The 17,594-nt window shown below is 37.0% G+C and overlaps 1 protein-coding gene across 6 annotated transcripts in view; it reads left to right on the top strand.

Annotated features, from left to right (window-relative positions):
- CBLB (Cbl proto-oncogene B) overlaps positions 1–6,796 on the top strand; it is a 131,436-nt gene extending 124,640 nt beyond the window's left edge. For all 6 annotated transcript variants that reach the window (XM_054086418.1, XM_054086443.1, XM_054086428.1 and 3 more), the window contains one exon: positions 2,808–6,796. In XM_054086418.1, coding sequence (XP_053942393.1) covers positions 2,808–3,070 — 263 coding nt within the window. In that variant the 3' untranslated portion in view covers positions 3,071–6,796. The remainder of the gene's footprint in view (positions 1–2,807) is intronic.
- Positions 6,797–17,594: the final 10,798 nt, after the last annotated feature.

Below are 17,594 nucleotides of genomic sequence, written 5' to 3' on the forward strand. Positions count from 1 at the left end.
CTTTAGTACAGATGTCCCTCGAGTATGCTTTGTTCCTGTACCCTGGTTAGATTAAATGTAGCTGCTTGCCATTTTTCACAGAGGGACTTGCACAACAGACCTTTGTCAGCTGTTTCTCTGATGCTTCTCAATCTGTTGGTGTAAGACCATGGAACATAGAGGAGAAGCAGCAAGGGATGACGAGGGGGCCATTTCACATCAGGAGACAGTTGGCATTGTTACAAATATCCTCCTCCCACTGTGCCACAGAGCTCTCATATTACACCTTCTTCCATGTTTTTTAAACGCTTATTAAATGAGCCTGTCTCTGCCTTTATACCAACCCGTTACCTAAGGGTTAATTTTAGTGCTGAATTATAGAAATATAAGTGATAAAGGAAGCTCCTTGCTGGAGAAACTGTTAATTTAATTACACAGTTAGAAAATCTATTTGAACTTTTAGTTATGCATCCACAGTGACTGAAACATCAGAGAGGATGGGAGGTTGGAAAGGAATGTCCTGCTTAAATAGCTCTATCTCAGTGTCCAGATGGGCATGCAGCTTAGGCTTAGTGTCTTTAAGCTCAGGGTCCAATGTGATACCCAGCTTCAGCTAAAATTTTATTTGGATGTGAAGATATTGAAGGAGATGTCAGTGCTTAAAAAAATAATAATGGGAATTGAGTTAGAGAGAGAGAGCTGAAGATCTTAAAGTATCTGTGCTATAGAGAGATGTCACTGTTTCGAGAATAAAATGCCTGTGCTGCAAATCTGCTGACAGAATTAAAAATGACCTTTCTAAATGATGTGATTGCTTAAGAAAGTTTGTTCGGGAGTTTCAGCAAAGTAAAGGTTTTATACCAGAAATAACTTCTGCTTTAAGCATATGTTAGACTGGGTAGAGAAAAAGTACCTCACATTATACACACACACACGGATCTGATCTATGCATTAGGAATTTCTTCTTCACTTCAAGTCCAGGGGCAAATGTAAAGTTTGCAAATTAATTTTGTTACATTCTCTATTGAAATGAAGTCCATAACAAAACTTCGATATTAAAAGTTGGAAATGTTTGTGAAAGAGAAATGACCGGTTTTACCATGATATACCATTATTTTAAATATGAAGGATGTTCTTCTGTTACAGCCTTGAGTTTTCTAAAATGAGTGAAAGAAGAAATTTGACCTCATTTCTGATTTGGTTTCCGGTTATTAATCATGTTTCCTGAGCTATAATTATTTTCTCAAACCAGTGCGTTTCGTGGATCTTTTGTACCTTCATAGGAGGTGTGGATCTACTTCAGTTGTGTTGACTAGAATGTTTAGTGAAATACGAAAGAGCCCTTACTGTGTTGGGATGTGTCATAACTATTTGCCAGGAAAATAAGCAATGGAATTAGAAAGTAATTAATCTAAACCCCCTACTGTAAATTTTTAATCAAATTATTCTCATCTATTTGTTATATGAATATCCCCATTTGTCTAAAAGTATGGTTTACCTATCATCCATGAATTAAAAAACTGAATTAAATTTTATACCAACAACCTCATTGGAAAATGTGGAAGCAAAGTTGAGAGAAAAATACACCTGGGTTAGAGGTGCACAACTGTGAACTATTTTCATTCATCTGAAGTGTTTGATTCACTCAGTTGAATTACAGTTCTCTATCCAGTGTTATGATAAGGAAGCATGTTGTAACAGCAATACTAGAAACATGAAACACAACATTCTTTCATCGCTAAAAAACTGTCTCTGAAGTACTTAAGACTGCAAAATGCCGTTGCTCTCGGTGCAAGTAAACAGGAAATATCACAGCCAGAAGTTCCTCTAATTTATCTATCAAAGTCAGTTTTGATGAAACTTTTTAGAACCCCTTTTTGAAGGATTAGACTTTTTTTTTTTTAAATACTTTGCTCTTAGAAGTGTTTTCTGCTGTATGCCTGCTTGTATTTAAGCTTCTTAGTGGAGTCAGTGAGGATAAAGACATTTCAGTAAAGTACGAAGTTTACTTGAGCACGAAACTCTTGACTCTGAGAAGATTAGCAAGTCTGAATATTAGCTTTTTTCAGCAGCACATCGTGATTCTTAGCACCAGTATTAACTGTGAAGGTAACTTTTCAATAGAAGAGAAGGAAGGGGGAGATATTTCCAAGAAGGAACTGGAGGGGGAGGGATTGTGTTCTGTTCTCACTACTGAAAATAATTGCAGTAGAGGTTTCTTTGAGAAACCAGTTTCTTCTGTATTTATGCGTAGCTGCTAGGCATGAAATGAACTGCAATTTACTGAACAAAATCTGCAAGATGTACCAATAAGTGAAGGATTTTTCTCCCTCAGGCATATTTGGCTGGATATCTCTTTTGCACAGCTTATGGTCTTGAATAAAGTTGTGATCAAATTTGGTTGTGGTTTTGGGGTTGGTTTTGGTTTTTTTTTCGTTTTGTTTGGTTGTTTGTGGTGGTGTTTTTTTTTTTTTAACAAACTCAGAAAAAGTTCTCAAATGCTGGGTTGGGAGTGGAGACTTTAAAATTTTGAGTGATTGTTTTCACCATTATTGCTGTTTCATCGTATTTATTTTTCTTCCAACTTTGGATAATTCAGACTGTGTCATATTATTAAAATAGTATTTCACTACATTATTTCCTTTCTGGGTGTTTTTGAGAAATTCAGCTTCTGTCTCAATTTTAAAATGAGATATATCAGTAAATGAAAATATATCTTCTTGTCTCTTTACAATTTTACTTTTAAAAGTGCTTCATGTGGACTGACCTAGTTATAACACAATTGTAAGCCAATTTACAATGATTTCTGTCTCTTTTATTTGAAACAGATGGTTCACAAGCACCAGCCAGGCCCCCTAAACCACTTCCTCGGAGGACTGCACCAGAAATACACCACAGGAAAGCATACAGCTCTGATAGTTCCATGGAAAATGTAGATGCAAAAATTGCAAAACTTATGGGAGAGGGCTATTCCTTTGAAGAAGTCAAGAGGGCACTTGAAATTGCCCAGAATAACGTTGATGTCGCCCGTAGTATTTTAAGAGAGTTTGTCTGTTTTCCTCCACCGGTCTCCCCACGCCTCAATCTATAGCAGCGTCAAGATTTTCTTGGAGCATGTGAATTCTACATGTACACGTGTGGATTGGGGAATGAGAGAAAGAAGAGAATGGAATATTTTTCTTTCATCCTTAATAGAAGGGTGTTTGTTTCCAGCCGTTTATCAAAGGCTCATGGCTGCTCTGATCAAGACTTATAAATATGCTGAGGCTTATGTATTTTTGCTAGCCATACTTTTTTAAATCAGGGTTGAACTGACAAAATAATTTAAGAAGTTTACTTCCCTAGAACTTTTAATCTGTGAAATGATTTTTCTTGTTTACAAGTTGGCAAGTTACAGTTTTCTAGTTGATGCCTATACTATGTTCCTGTTCCCTTGTTATTTGTGGTCAGTTCTGCTGTAGCATTCCCAACAGTTTCAATGCTGACCACTCCCATCAACTGCATCAACCATCATCATTTTCAGGAAGTTCCGTGTTTGGATTATAGGTTGTTTGGGTTTTTTTCCTACAAAATGCTTTAATTGTTGGGGTTTTTTTGTATTTCAGCTCATCAATTGCAAAAAGTATGTGGCCTTCACTACTGATTTTTTTTTTTTCTGAGATTCCTTTGCTTTTGAGAGAGGAAGTATCTGAATGTAAATTGTATTATTCTGTCTATGAACTGCCTTTTTAAAGGTATTTTGACGGTAATGTTGGGCAGCTTTCTGTTTAACATGAATTCCATGACCTTGTAATCCTCAAGGTCTTTTATACACAGTTTCCACAAAAATATCCCAACCAACAAATAAAACACCTCATGCAGCAGTGATACCAAGTTCTAATATGTAAAAGCTCTTGCAAATTTGAGTATTTGATTGCCCCATGTTCATGATAATACTGTGTTTGGATTACATACTAATGGCACCTGTTTTCTGTGACCTATGTAAATTGAAACATGCCAATCTAGAAGGTGTCTTTTTGAATCGTATTAATGGTGTTCAGGTAAATTCCAGTTCTAACTTCTGTAAAGTAGAATGCGGTTAATTTTTTTGTTTGAGTGATTATCCTGTGGTTCATTGTGGCTTGGATCAGTTTATATTTACATGGAAACATTAAATCTTTGATGCACTGTTAATTCCTAATGCTACTGTAGCAATATTTTTTGCTAAGTTCTTTTTTAACCTCCTCCTCTGTACACTTCTTTATTCTCAAGTATTTGTTTAATACCCAAGTTCATTCACTCACTTTCCAGCTGCTTAGGTGAAAATACATTTTTGCTTTATGTGGTTGGTGATACTCCAGGCTTTGTTTCATTTTTGAGCCCAGATTGATGCAAGCCAAATTGAAAGTCTTCCCAATTTCAGAAAAGAGAGAAGACAACACTTTTCTCTGTACACAAAGCTGAGAGTTTGAATATTTCCAGAATAATTCTTAAGATTGCTGCTTTCTTGAGTTTTTTGGGGGGAAATTTTAAAATCTGCTTTTCTTTTCTTACTGTTAAAAAGATAAAACTATGTGGTCGTTAGAATATTTTTCACATTTTGACATGTGACAAGTATAGGAGAATTTTCAGTGTGCTGAACAGAGTGTGAGGCATATAGTTATTGTTTCCTTTCAGTTATCAGTATTCTCCTTCACTCAGATCAAGTGGTAAAAGTTAAATCACTTACAGGATCAGATCTCAGCAGCCAATTTTTGTTTTAAAGATTTTTTTATTTGTTTTAAAAACAGCAGATAGCTGTATTGCAGGATTCAAAATAAAGACCCGATAGAAGTTACTGTGGTATCTGAAAGTCCGTTGTTTCATCAAAGAACTTATTCTTGAAACTAATTAAATAAATTATTCTTGAAACTAATTAAATTATTTTGAAGCATCACAAAGCATAGTATGGATATCATTAATCTGCTTCATTGATAAAAGATGTTGAGGAGAATTCAGGGTATAGGGAAGAGCTGCTGTTCTATTTTGATTTATGCAAATTAGTGAATTTGTTCTAGAAAAGGGCATTTGCAACTTCCTTTAGTGTTCAGTCCTTGAGTACAACTTATGAGAAGTTTTGTTTGAGGTTATACTCTGTGCTTTTCAGTTCGAGTTAATCTTTCCTCTGTTTGAGGGAAAGCTTTGTGCAGTCTTGAATGCTCTTGTTCATTTGATTTGTTTACAACATTACTCTAGTATTTTAGCTAACTAAAAATTCGAAATGATTCATGCTATTAAATTAAGCACTCTGGTGGTACTGGAATTATTTAATTGATGTTCTAGCATAACTGCCAGCATAGGAACCATGACAGTGAAAAAAGAACACTTTACAAGGATGAGGAAACAATCTGCAGATTGAGTTTTGAAAATTTGAATTGTAATGGAAACCTAATTTTCCCCTTTTTGTGCAGAAGCTTAGTATAAATACAGCCTTATATTTCAATTAGAGGCCAGAACTGCTGCATGATAGGTTAAGGTTAAAAAAAAAAAAAAAAAGCTTGATGAGCAATATTCTGAGTGGTAACTTGAAAAGACTTCCATTAATCTTTAAATGGGTGTGCTAATAACACGCGTTCTAAATAGTGGAACAGGAAGACTATTTAAACCCTGTTTTGGTTAGTAGTTTTAAAGTCAAATGGAGCAAATTTGCTTTGCTAGAGTGTTGATGTTTACTCTGCAGGAATTTATAGGCTTAAAATAAATTAATCTGTCTACAGTCTAGTTCTTTAAACTCATTATCTAAACATATTAACCTTTGAAAGACAAAGGTTAGAGCCTGGCAGTGTGTTATGTACATGTATAACTAAGGAAGGCTGATTTTAGTGAGTGCTTGAATGAACAAAGTTGGTTAAGCTGGGAAATATGCTATCATATTTCTTCAAAGTAAATGCCATTGCAGGCTTTAGACCATCATACTGATGTCTGTTGGCCTCACCTCTTGTCTTCTTTTGGCTGAATTACTGCGTTTTAAGCAAATTGGCTAGATCAGAAGTTGAGCAGAGTAAGGAGACATCAGCAGCATGGTTCTCTTCCAAAGACAACAAGTAGAAAAAACTGGAATTGTGATAAAATAAGTGAATTTAGTATGAATGGCCATGTTAATGACTTGGCTGGAACCTTAAAGTGGCCACTGGTAAAATTTGTTAATGTTCAGTATCTCAAAAGTGTATGTGGCACAGTTTTATTTATAATGTGAATTTAAGAAGTTTTGTACCGGGATCATTTCTTCTGTTGTATTTCTCTCATTTTCAGCTTGAAGCTTTACTTTGCACTGTTGACTCTGACCTGAAAGCATTTAAATTTATGTCTTAGAGCTTGACAAATTTTGAAACAAATGTACAACGTATTCTAAGCCAAGTCAGATACTACCTGTTGACCTGGAATTTAGCGCTTTTAGGAATGATTTCTTGAAAAAGGACTTCAGTAGTTTCCATTTTGAAGGATTTTCTTTCAAATAACTGTTTTATCTGAAAATGCCTTTTGTAAGCTTGTCTAACATGTGGCAAACTTAGTGACGTGTTCAATTAATTTATATTTTATTCAACATTCTTTTTAAATTTTGGTTCTTATGTAAGCTCAAGTTCTTTATCTGTTCTTGTAAGGTATTTTATAAAATTAATGTTAACAGAATGTTGTGTTGGTCTGTGATTTTTCAAGACTCTGTCTCTCATATTGAATATCATCATCTTTCACATTGCCTATCCTGGGTAGGGGCCTTGGGAACTGTTGTTTTCTAAGCCACAGAAATGAGGTCTTACTTCAAAATAAGGTGAATTGTTGCATTGAGAAATTCACTTTATACCCCCTTCACTTCTAAATTCCAGTTACAAAAATTTTTAAATAGCAGTAATTTTGCAATCTGTATGGATTAGTTTTATGGCAGAAAGATGATAATCATTAAATATTTGGACTCTAAAGTTGTGAATGTATAGTCAGACTGTACATTAATTTATGTAGGTTTTTTCATAGAGAAAGTTACAATAAGCTCACACTGGTATTTCTTTAACATCCTGTGCATTTGCATTCTCAAGCATTGTACCCAATGTAAAAAAAAAAATATTTTAGTAGTGTAGAACTTTTTTTTTTTTCTGTTATTGTATTCCAGCATTCTAAAAATGCTTGGAAAATCTAACCTTCTGCTGTGCATGATGATACAGCTGTTACTATTTAAAGCACACCACCATTCCCTGCAGGTCAGATTAGACTTTCAATGATGAGATTTTCCTGGTACTTTCTTCAGTCTATGTTAAATCCTTGTCCATTATGTAGGTCACTAGCCACATTACTAAGTAGGGATATTAACTGTTTGATATGCTTGTCTGTAGCTGCCCATTTCTTTAATTTTTACTCTTCTGATTTGGTAAGATTACTCCAGTTTTCAATTACTGTGTCCTTCTCCAAGAAGTTTGTTAAAAGGCATTGTTTTAGAACAGGTTACTAGGGTCTTAGCAGCAGAGCAAAGTGTGAAATAGCACTCTACTCAATTTTTTTTTTGATGCTAGCAAAACAACCAAAAGCTTCATAAGGATTTAAGTGGGAACACTCCTGTTTTAGAGCTCATAATCTTGTTTTTTAAAGGACATAAAGGTATGTTTGTGCTAGTCTGGTGAAGCGTGGAAGAGTTCTATCTGGTGCCAGGCTGCAGAGTTCAGAACTAGGTATGTTATTTACCTGTGCAAAATATCATCTCCTTTTGTATAGCTGAACTGATATCTGCAGAACAATCAAACTGCTGTGGTCATCTGAGTTGTAAAAGGCAAATTGTTCTGCCTGGATAGCTGGGGAGGTGCATGTATTTACCACAAACCAGATAACTTTCGTCTATGCATCTCTGTAATAATTAGGATGCTGATAATAATAAATGCTGCCTAGGCAGAGTAGCGTGAATGCTAGTTTTCATTAGCCCAGAATGAAACAAATACCCTAAGGAGAACTTCTTTTTTTAATTTGCTGATCAAATATAACTGAATTTCAAATTCAGTACAAAAGTAAGTCTACATCATCAACCATTCAGAAATATCTCAAGGTAGTGGCTGGCATAGTTTTCTGAAGCTATTATTTTGCTTGAACATGTGATTTACAGGTCTTTCCTCTTGAAGTTTCTATCTTTATTACCAATTCAATATGGTCCATACGGAATTCTTGGACCATTATTTCAAAATTTTTATTCTTTGTCTTTTTTCCTATGGCTGTTATCAGTGGTACCTTTATTAACTAGGCTCATACGCTAAAATTCAAATTATCATATTCACTTAGATATCCCAGCTTAGGCCAGATTCAGCTCTGTTTATGTCCTACAACAGATGCATCATTTTGCATCTTCATCTGTTCCCTCCCAGACTGTTTTCACTTCTCTTTCTCCCGCTCTAAAGCTCTTCACAGTGACATCAACCAACAGTACATCCTTCATCTCAGTAATAACAGGCACTAGTTTCCCATCTCAGCTTGTGACCACATCTCTTTATTTTCTTCTGTAATCCTTCATAAGTGGTCTGCTTCTCTTGTCTGTCTCAATCATGATACAGGTTTTATGTGCAATATTCAAATGTGAACACAGTTGTCCAAATGGATGCAGAATTCTGTGAGCAAGCATGTTTCCTTTGTTAATATCAATGGCATTTTTTCCTGCTTCCTTCCTAGCATGGAAATCAGCTCTCATGATTTGTTTGTCAGGGACAGAGACAAAATCCACTCCTTATTTCAGCAGATCCCTAGTCTGTTTCTGAGATGCAAGAAAAAAACAAGCAATAAAGACATCTTCTCCTAATAGTCCTTGTGCTTGAGATGTCTCAATATGAGAGTTAAGAAGTTTGTCCGAGAAATGTGGTTTGTAGCTTGGAGAGTCTCAATTATGTTTGATTACTTCTAATATTGAGTGAGATGGAGGTTCAAGAGATAAATTTTCTTAAGATGTGTCAATGCATTTGGGAAGTCACTTGCACATAAAAGTAACTGAGTGGCTGGGATAAAAGATAGATTTACATGCCTTTGATGTCAAAGAAACAAGTGTTGTGTAGCTTGGAAATTCTCGCAGAAAAGGTAAAAATACACAGTCTGAATGATTCTACCAAGGGCCTCCAAAGGACCTTTATTCATTTGTCAAGTAACCTGCCTACAGTTCTGTTGTGACGATAATTATGTAGCTTTTAACACGGTCGTGGGTGTAGATAGAGAGTTCCCGTTTTGCATGCTTCTGCCTGGAGAGTATGCATTGTTAGTTTTCCCAAAATCTAACAGAAATGGGACTGTTTGCATTAGGTCTCATATAAATGTACAATACCTATCCAAAAAAGATCCTCCAGAGACAAGACAGCTGGATGGTGGGGGAAGGGTTTAGAATGTACAAGCTGAGTGAGCAATGAGGTGGTAAAGGTGGTGTGCGAGAACCATGATTTATTTTGAGAGAGCAGGAATAATGTAATGGAAAGAGGGGTTAGGTAGTGGAGGTGAAGGGGAAATGGTGAGAGGAAAGTAAGTGATTCAGGTAAGAGAAGACAGGTAGAAGTTAAGAGCAAACTGCAAAAAGCAGAAGGAAAAAAAAAAAAGTCTGACATCTGAGAAAAATGTTTCCGTGTTTCAGAGTGTGGGTGGAGGAAGGAATTTTTGAGTTGTAGTGCGCAGGAGTGCAGTGGGGGAAATCTAATGTTTGCAACACAGTATAGTCACACAGAAAGGGCATTGCGTTCCTTTTATGTATCATTCGTAGGTGATCTGCACCATAGTTAATACCCTTGTTTTAGTGTTTACCCTCACACTCCTACTCTTCACACCCACCTTGCTGTGGTCTCTGGCACAGCTCTGAATTTCTCTAGCAAACTGCTCAGTCAGTTCTTATTATTATTTTCTTTTTCTTGCCAGTGTTTTAATGTGGTGGTTTGCAGGACCTTCAAGGCTCTTCTATCTGTGTTGAGATTTAGTCCTAGCCAGAAGGCTCTTAGCAATAAACAAAGCTGGGTCAGATTTGAAGCAGATTTGTCTTCAGGCATTGGCATCCTCTGCTTTGATGTATTAGCATTGCTGAGTAAACAATCTCTGAGGTTATTACAAGAGGCAGAATCTTAATTGTACCTGTGCTTTGTTTTTATGATGTTAAATACTGGCTGACCAGGGCACTAGGTAGGCTGTGAATCTGCCATCAAACTGGCTCTTGGGTCCCATTTTAACTACAGCCTATAACAATTCCTAAGAGGCTGAGACCAAATAAAAATTGCGGCTTCGTTCAGAGGTGATGTGGCCATGTAATTTTCTGTATTCATGTCTGGTGCCATGAGCATAATGCTGTAAAAATCAGCCTGTCCTGAAACCGGTGTCATTTCCATGCTTATTTAGTGTTTGATATAAATTGCCTCGCGAAGTATACAAAGTTCTTGCAATGGGGTGCACAGGACAAAGGTTAATTTCTTGCTAGGGATAAGTACAGCAGCGTGGACTGACAGCTAATACACGAAGGCTCCTGTTGATGTACCAACTACCTTAGCAGTGCGGATTGATTTTCTTGGTTGGTTGAGCTGAAATTTATTTTCCAGTGATCTGCCCTTATGGGACCTTGTATGATTTGCACTGTATCATCACTGTATCTGAGCTCTCTCCATTACAATAATACCCAGATTCCTCTTGGGACTGTCTAGTCTTCTCCCTTTCAAGACTGTAGCAAAGATACAGCATCTGTCAAGATGGCTGTATGAGATGTGGTGAGGGGGCCTAGTTGGTTGATTTGTTAGTGACCTGTCTTTGTGGGATGAAAGGGACTTCAGGAGAAGTACTAATATATATATATATAAAAATATAAAATTTATTATTTATTTTTATGTTGGAAAAGCTTTTATCAATCAATTTTCAGATTTTGGAAGTTAGCACACTCTTAGGTTACTCTTTTTTTAGTTAGGTACTCTTTTTTTCCATGTTTTTCAAGGTGTATGTTGAAATGTGGCTTTGAAGGAGCTACATGTAGTCTAACTTTTTAAATTATTCTTAGTTAATCAACACCTGTGAAAACTTCTGCTCTTCATATAGTTTCTGAAATGATGCCAACACTACGCTATTTGAACAAGACATTGTTCTCTATCTCTTGGTGGCAAGTCAGTGACAAGGTAAAGAGCTTTATCAGAGGAAAGAGGGGAAGGAGGGATGTGACTGAGGTACCTACAAAAGCAGGTGAAGGAAATATTCTTGATGAAAAACAGAAGAAAGAAAATGGTTCACTTGATGAACATTCTTCCATCAGAAGTAAATGAGAAATGTAAATAGCATGATTAGCTAAAACAAAAAAGGTGATAGATAATAGGACTTAATATCCCATTTAATGCTGCTTTAAATTAACAGCCTCAGACAAAGAATGGGATTTTTGTTTGTTCTTTATATTATAACAAAAAGTGCAGTTAGCATCATCTAAAATTAATATTCATAAAATTAAGCATCTTGCAAATGAATGGCTAAGCAAAGAAAATCTGTATTTGTCATCCAACAGTTTTGTGTCAGATCCCAGTTTGGAGAACCTGCTAAACCTGGAAAATGTCAAGACCTTACTGCAGCAGAGGATCTCCTTTTAAGTTTCGGGGAGGCTCATAATACATGTAAATAACAGGGGCTGGAATTGTGTTTTACAGGACTGTCAGTTTAAGCCTTACCCGGTCAGATAGTTCCCAGAACATTAAGGGTTATACTTTATCCTGTATGGAGTGCCAGCAGCATGCAGTCCATTCACACATTCATTCTTCCTATGTGCAGAACTTGCAAAAGGATATTATTCGAAATGGAAGGTTAGGTTTTATTTTTCTTGACATTGAAATCTGTTTCAGTTTTCAATGCAGTAGTGGAAATAATTTTCCATCTACAGAGCAGTCATGCTGTGATTATGCTTTATGTTCATCTCTAACAATTATGCAGCCATCAGGCATGCTGAAAATTTTTGCTGCACAAATATAATGCAATTATTTTGGGGGCAATTGGGATTATCTCACTTTCAGATGGTTCCGTTTCAAAAGTGACTTCCTGATTGTCCAGAAATTTAAAAATTTCTCAGTTGGTGCACCTGAAATTACCAGTGTACCTAAACCTACTGATTAGTATAACAATCGAAACATTTATCTAGAGAAACTCTGTAATGGTGCCCTTGGCAGGGGTTCCACTGTGTAGAAGGCAGAAAAGGGGAGAGAGACACCCTCTTTCTAGTTTTATGTCCGTCTATAGTATTTAATCTCGCTAAACTGTAGAGATTTAGAGAGATGTCTCTAAACTGTGCAAGTTTTATTTTCTGTAGTACTAGTAAATCTTGTGTGAATTTTGTCACTCAAAAAAATGCAATTTATGTGTATTTCAGTCAGTTTAAATACATAAACACGGCTAGAGGCTACTGAAATTTGTGAGCCAGGCTGGTAGGCTAGTTTGCAAATGTACAAAGGACAGCACTCCTGCATTTATGTAAGAAACTTGGGAACAAATTGGACAATACTTCATTTGCATGTCCACTGAATAACATGTAGAGAGAGGGAGACTCCCAGAAAAAAACAGCCTATAATAAGCATAGAAATGCTTGCCTGATTTCTGGGCTGCGTGTCAGCTAACTTGAAGCTGCAGCGACAGTGGGCTTTCTTGGATTAAAGAATAAGAAAGAAGGGGAAAGTCCTTATGACTCTGGCACTTTTTTTGCATCAATGACTTGGGCTTTATTCAGACCAAGGGATCCATTTTACAAAGCCATATCCTGGTAGGAGGAAATCTTGCTAGGACTTGCCTTTCAGTTGAGAGAAAAATTGGAATTTGAGACTGAAACTAAAAATATCAGGTAAAGGAAATAACAGAATATTTGGTTGTGCAGTTTTGGATGGGGGTTTGACAATTTTTTTCAATCCTTTATGCTGAAGTTCTTAAAAAATAAATCTATTGAGCAAAATTCACAGTTTCTGAGGTGTTTGCCCCATTAAAAAGAGGGTACCTGTTTTATTTATGAAAGTTGTAGCAGATTGCTTTGAGGTGGAGGGTATTGCAGGCTCCACAAGCTTTGGTGCATGCGGTTTTCAAAACATTTTGAAAGCTCTTTTAGGGGTGGTGAAAGTGGAACTCACTTAGATAGAGGGAGACATTGCATGGATGTAAAGCAACGTCCCTTTGTTATTGCATTAAGAAGTATATGAAGATGGTTATTGTCTCTAAGAAACAATCTCAGCCGTTTTGCTGATCTTTTCTTTATGCTGTAAGAGCATATTATTTCTTGAGAAGCATAGCTGTATCTTATTTGTATGATAACTGAAATTAACGCTTGATAAGTGTAGTTCATTTATTCGCACTTCTAAAAGGGGAGGTTGGTGTTGCACACAATGCTAGAGGGAGCAAACTGGAATCTGCAAAATACCTATTCCTTGTTCCATCTAGAAGATAAGAAATTTACCCTTTCTACAATTGAACTGTCAACAATGGGAGATAGACCAGACTATAATTGATGGAACAAAGCATTGTGGGTTCAGTTTTATTGTTTCTCCAAGCTCCCTCGTTGGTGATTTAGGAATATTTTGCAAAGGCAAAAATGTGATCAGTTCAGTTTAAATGAAGAGTCAAACCACAATGGGTTCAGTAGGTGTCATGGAAAGTGCAATGGTTTGGTGAAAATAATGGCATTTGCCTTCCTGTACCGGGAAAACAAAATCACATGAGCCGAGGGACAGGGCTCCTCATCATGTGGGTGTCTACAGTCTGGGTTTTTTTCTCTTAAGTATTCTCCCTTTCATTGATAGGTTATCTTCCTATTTATCCAGATATTTTGGTTTTGATGCAAGCAGCAGTGTTGTTTACATTTCCTCTGAGCTGAAATATAGAGTCTCAGAAAAATGTTCCTCATTAAGGACTTGCTGTGGTGTTAAGGAGGAAGAGGAGGGAAGACCTGTGTGGCACAAGGATGGTTTCTGCATATTAATGGTGGGGAAATAAAAAGAGAAGGAGAAACTGCATAGCAGGAAAGAAGGTAAAATCTTATTGCTCAGTAAAGTGTTAAATTGAAGCTGAAGGAAAAGAGAAAAAATTGTCATTATGTAACCAATGTAGGAATGTGGTTTTGGAGATGTATCAGGGCAAAGGTTGTTTCCTAGACACTACTGGAACAGTGTATATTAAGAGGAAGACAAGCATGTTTCACTATCTACCTTTCTGTTCAGTTGTGAGCTGAACATCCTTGTCTTGGCACTCATACCGGCCAGTACATACTTTTTATAGGGACAAAAATCAATTCTCCTCTAACTGTAATATTTATCCCTGTGGCCTGATACAGTGATTGTCATTTTACCACTCTTAGATGTTGTGTAAATTTTATTATATATATACATTGGTGTCAGTTTGTTTATTCACTTTGAAATACCAGGACTCTGAGACTGCTCAATGCATAAAGTGTATTTCTAAATATACCTTGTTTGAGCACTTAATGACTGATGTGACTCAGTTCTATTGTTTTAAAAATCAAACATATAGAAGTAAAGTACATATGCCAAAGACCTTATGATTTGAAATGAAAGACAATTAAAAGCTGATTAACTGGGCTAAAGCCATCAACAGAAACTTACTCTAGTTAATATATACATCTTGTTTCTATTAAGCATTTTTCCTAATATATTGGAACAAACTTTTGCTTCTTATTCTACTCTGATCTTTCTTCAACCAAACTTCTATTGCCTTGAAGTCAGGAGTCTAACCGCTGAGGGTTTTTTTTCTGCCCTCCCCCACCAAAGACACAGAGCTCCATGAGGAAGAAATTGTCAGAATGCTGACATTTAAGTGCAGTGGGTTTGGCTTACTTTTTTAGTGCCATCTTTGAGAGATGAGAGAAAACACAAGTGAAAGATATGTTGCTGTCATTCTTGCTGTTTAATTGATCAAGGACAAAGGCTATTGCTACAGTGGCGAAACAAAACCCCCTTGAACTAGATGCTGGAGAAATGAAGAATACTGACTAAAAAGCCAAGTTCTGTAACAATAATCTTACCTCTAGGGTGAGGAAGAAACCTATACTACTACCCTATTGTTGTATGAAATAGAAATAAGACGAGGGAAAATTTGAGAAAATAGCCACGTAGGGGAGTACAAGCAAAAAAATATCTCAATGGGCCATATTTCTTCTATAACAAAAACTGTGAGAGGTAGCATGGAAATTTCAAGCCATAAAAAATTTTGTACCCTGTTGAGATACTTTTGCAGCTGTTTGTGAAATGAAATTAAATTTAATTTGTAAACAGCTGAAACGTGGCAGTGGGGGAACTCTTCACACTTTTATACGCCTTTAAGATCCTTCTTAGAACCTCCATTCTGTCTTTGGGTTCCATTCTCAGTGAAAGGAGATGCACATTTTAGAATTGTACTTGCGCAGCTTCCTTCTTGTGGTGTTCTGCTAGTTGTCTCCACTCAATTTCTTAAGTCTCATGCCTAACATTTTTCTCTTGGATTATCTTAAACCTTCTTATAGATTCTTTAAGCTTTCCTCATCCCTTTTCTTTGCTCATTAAGAAACTATTCCTTTGCTGTTAAGGCTTTCCTCAGTAAGTTTTGAAATGTTATGTTCTCACCCTTGCTGGTTATTGCAGCTGAAGTACCACAGCTGAGGAGGCGTTGTGCCCCTCTCAAGATACTGATGTATCACATGGTGATCTACTTCCTCTTTTACAATATTTATTGCCTAGGAACATTCAGTGACAGTAATGCTTTGCTTCTTTCTTGCTCCTTCTCTCTTCCCTAGTAAGTAATTATCTCATTAGAATCTGTTCGTTTTCTATCAGCTGTTTGTGCCCCCTCTGAAGTGCCTGGCTTCCTTTAGCTGCCTGGCCAGCTCTGTAACTCCAAGTACAGTCATTTCTTGTCCGGACAGTCAAATAACAATGCAATGTTGAGAACCTTAAGCTTTTAAATTTGTCAGTGGTTTAGTCTTTGGCAGTGAGAATCATATTTTTCTGTATGCGTGTATGGTGCTGTCATATCATCTTTTCAGTGCTCTCTGTGGTGCTAAATGGTAACTCCTAATCTACAGGTGAAAAGTCTTGATTGCAGGTGTCTCGGGTTGTGTACATGTAGGATCTCTCAAATTTAGTTAGTCTCTCAGGGGAGTCTCGGGAAGAAGGCATGTTGTGGTTTGTTGTAAGATAAGAGTGGTAGGATAGTGTGGGTTGTACAACTGCAGATCAGGCCACCACTGTTGTGTGTTGACTCCAGATGAAGGCTATTGTTTGAGGCAACACCAATATGACTTCTTTTATCAGGCAAAGATATTCTGTTTCCTTCTTACTTGAAGCCAGACTGCAAAATTGAGGGAAGTGCAATTGCTGGCTGTGCAAGAATTCCTGTATTATTCCTTGCATCAGACCCCATGCTTACCTTAGTCTTTACCCAGCATGAACCAGGAAAGTTCATAAGGAAATGGGTAGAGGGGCACTGTGATGTGCCCTCTCCAGGAGCAGGCTTAAGCTGGTGACCTTGGCCCTTTGTTATTAACAGAGTTGGTTTCTTTTTTTAAAAAAAATGAAAATGCAGCTATTAGCATATAATTGGGATTTTTTTTTTTTTTGAGAGTGTGTGGATCAAGAAAAAATTTGGATTGCCACCTCCTCCTTTTGTCTAATTACCTGTGCCAATCACATGCTTAAGGAAAACTGGAAGTTACATCACTATCCAAATCTATTGCCACGAGATCAAAAACAAATAGGAGACAATGATCAAATAAAGCAAGATTGAAGATGGAAAGGAGGCAGAATTGCAGCAGCAGTGAAGATAAAGGATAATATTATGGCAAATATATAAAGTTGGCAGGAGAGATTTATAGCTATTGAGATACTTTGAAGGGAATTTAATGTCAAAAAAAGGCTTGTGCTGGAAGACTGATTTCTTTTTGCTTCACTTTCCACCAAGAGAAAAACTATCTGGCGGGAGGCTTTCCAAGTTGGAGATCAGACAAAAGGTAGACAGGTAGGAGGGAGAGGAAGCAGGAAACTAGAAAGAATCTTCCTGCTGTGGCTGGTTTTGTTAATAAAAGAAGAAACAAGCAGCAAAAAAAGAGTCCAGGAACTGGTTGATAGGTGGATACACAGCTCTTTTGAAGGTGGTTTAGCACCAAAGTATGGGCTATCCAGTGAAGTTAACCTTACCCAAAGGCACGCTCTTTCCAAACTTTGACTGTCTGACCCGGTTACTGACTCAGTATTGATGCACTACCTCTAATGCTTGTCAGCATCTGTATGGACTCTCACTCCAGCACTGGTTTCATTGTTCTGTCAGGTTTTTCTGTGAAGACTTTCCCATCAGAATTCAGAATTAGCTGAATATATGGATACTGATTTCTCTTCTTGACTTCAGAATTGTTTTGACCAAAGTATTATTAGAAGTGTGTATCCTATCAAGCAAAGGGCCTAACTGTATCCTCCTCTGAAGGAGCTTCCTAATGAACTGAGTTGAACAGGCTGCACAGGCCACTTGGCTGCACAGGCCAAGCTCTGTGCATATATACAGCCCTGCCCGGAAACTTTTCTGAAAAAATCCATCCCCCCGCACACTCAATCCACCGTTCTGCGTGCACACAGGAGGACATGAAGGACACATCCTCCTCAATGTAGAGGATTTACTGTATGCGT

The sequence above is a fragment of the Cuculus canorus genome, chromosome 1, assembly GCF_017976375.1.
Source record: "Cuculus canorus isolate bCucCan1 chromosome 1, bCucCan1.pri, whole genome shotgun sequence".
Taxonomy (NCBI): Eukaryota; Metazoa; Chordata; class Aves; order Cuculiformes; family Cuculidae; genus Cuculus; species Cuculus canorus.